Source organism: Penaeus monodon, chromosome 33 (genome assembly GCF_015228065.2).
Source record: "Penaeus monodon isolate SGIC_2016 chromosome 33, NSTDA_Pmon_1, whole genome shotgun sequence".
NCBI classification, from domain to species: domain Eukaryota; kingdom Metazoa; phylum Arthropoda; class Malacostraca; order Decapoda; family Penaeidae; genus Penaeus; species Penaeus monodon.
In genome coordinates this window covers 30,142,153-30,142,635 of record NC_051418.1, presented here as the reverse complement: position 1 = coordinate 30,142,635, position 483 = coordinate 30,142,153, and the positions used below count along the sequence as shown (strand labels likewise).

The 483-nt window shown below is 46.8% G+C and overlaps 1 protein-coding gene across 1 annotated transcript in view; it reads right to left on the bottom strand.

Moving 5' to 3' along the window:
• Positions 1-483, bottom strand: part of LOC119594360 (protein O-linked-mannose beta-1,2-N-acetylglucosaminyltransferase 1-like) — a gene marked incomplete in the record, with an annotated part of 135,567 nt that overhangs the window by 2,304 nt on the left and 132,780 nt on the right. The window contains 1 exon segment of the mRNA XM_037943416.1: positions 28-218. Coding sequence (XP_037799344.1) covers positions 28-218 — 191 coding nt within the window.

The window sequence follows — 483 nt, the reverse complement described above, 5'->3', positions numbered from 1 at the left end:
CATATCATGAACAACCCAAGTACCCACGTGTCGAGATCCCGCAGTTCGACGTAGGGCAGCGTGTTGAACGAGTGCTTCTTGAAATAAGTGTCTTGGAAGTACGAGTTCATGTTGAGGCCCGAGGACCCGAAGTGGTAAGTGCGAGACACGTCCGGAACGATGCACTCGCGCCCACGCCGGACCTCCCCGAGACGCATCCACATGTCCCAGTCCCACATCTAAAACGAGTGGGTGTGGGTTTTCGTCGACGTTGGAAGAGGCGTTTGTTTGTTTATGTTTGCGTGTCTGATAATCTAGCGATTTGTTTTGATCACCCCGGGAGGGGTTTATCCCTATGCATCCATAATATCCAATTCAATTTGAAAACACTGATAAACCTTTAAATATGATTTGTAAACAACAACCAACAATGAAATTAGCAAAACACCCATTCACATCTTTTAACCATAACTTATAGACACTCCTCCAATCACGAGAGGCGCA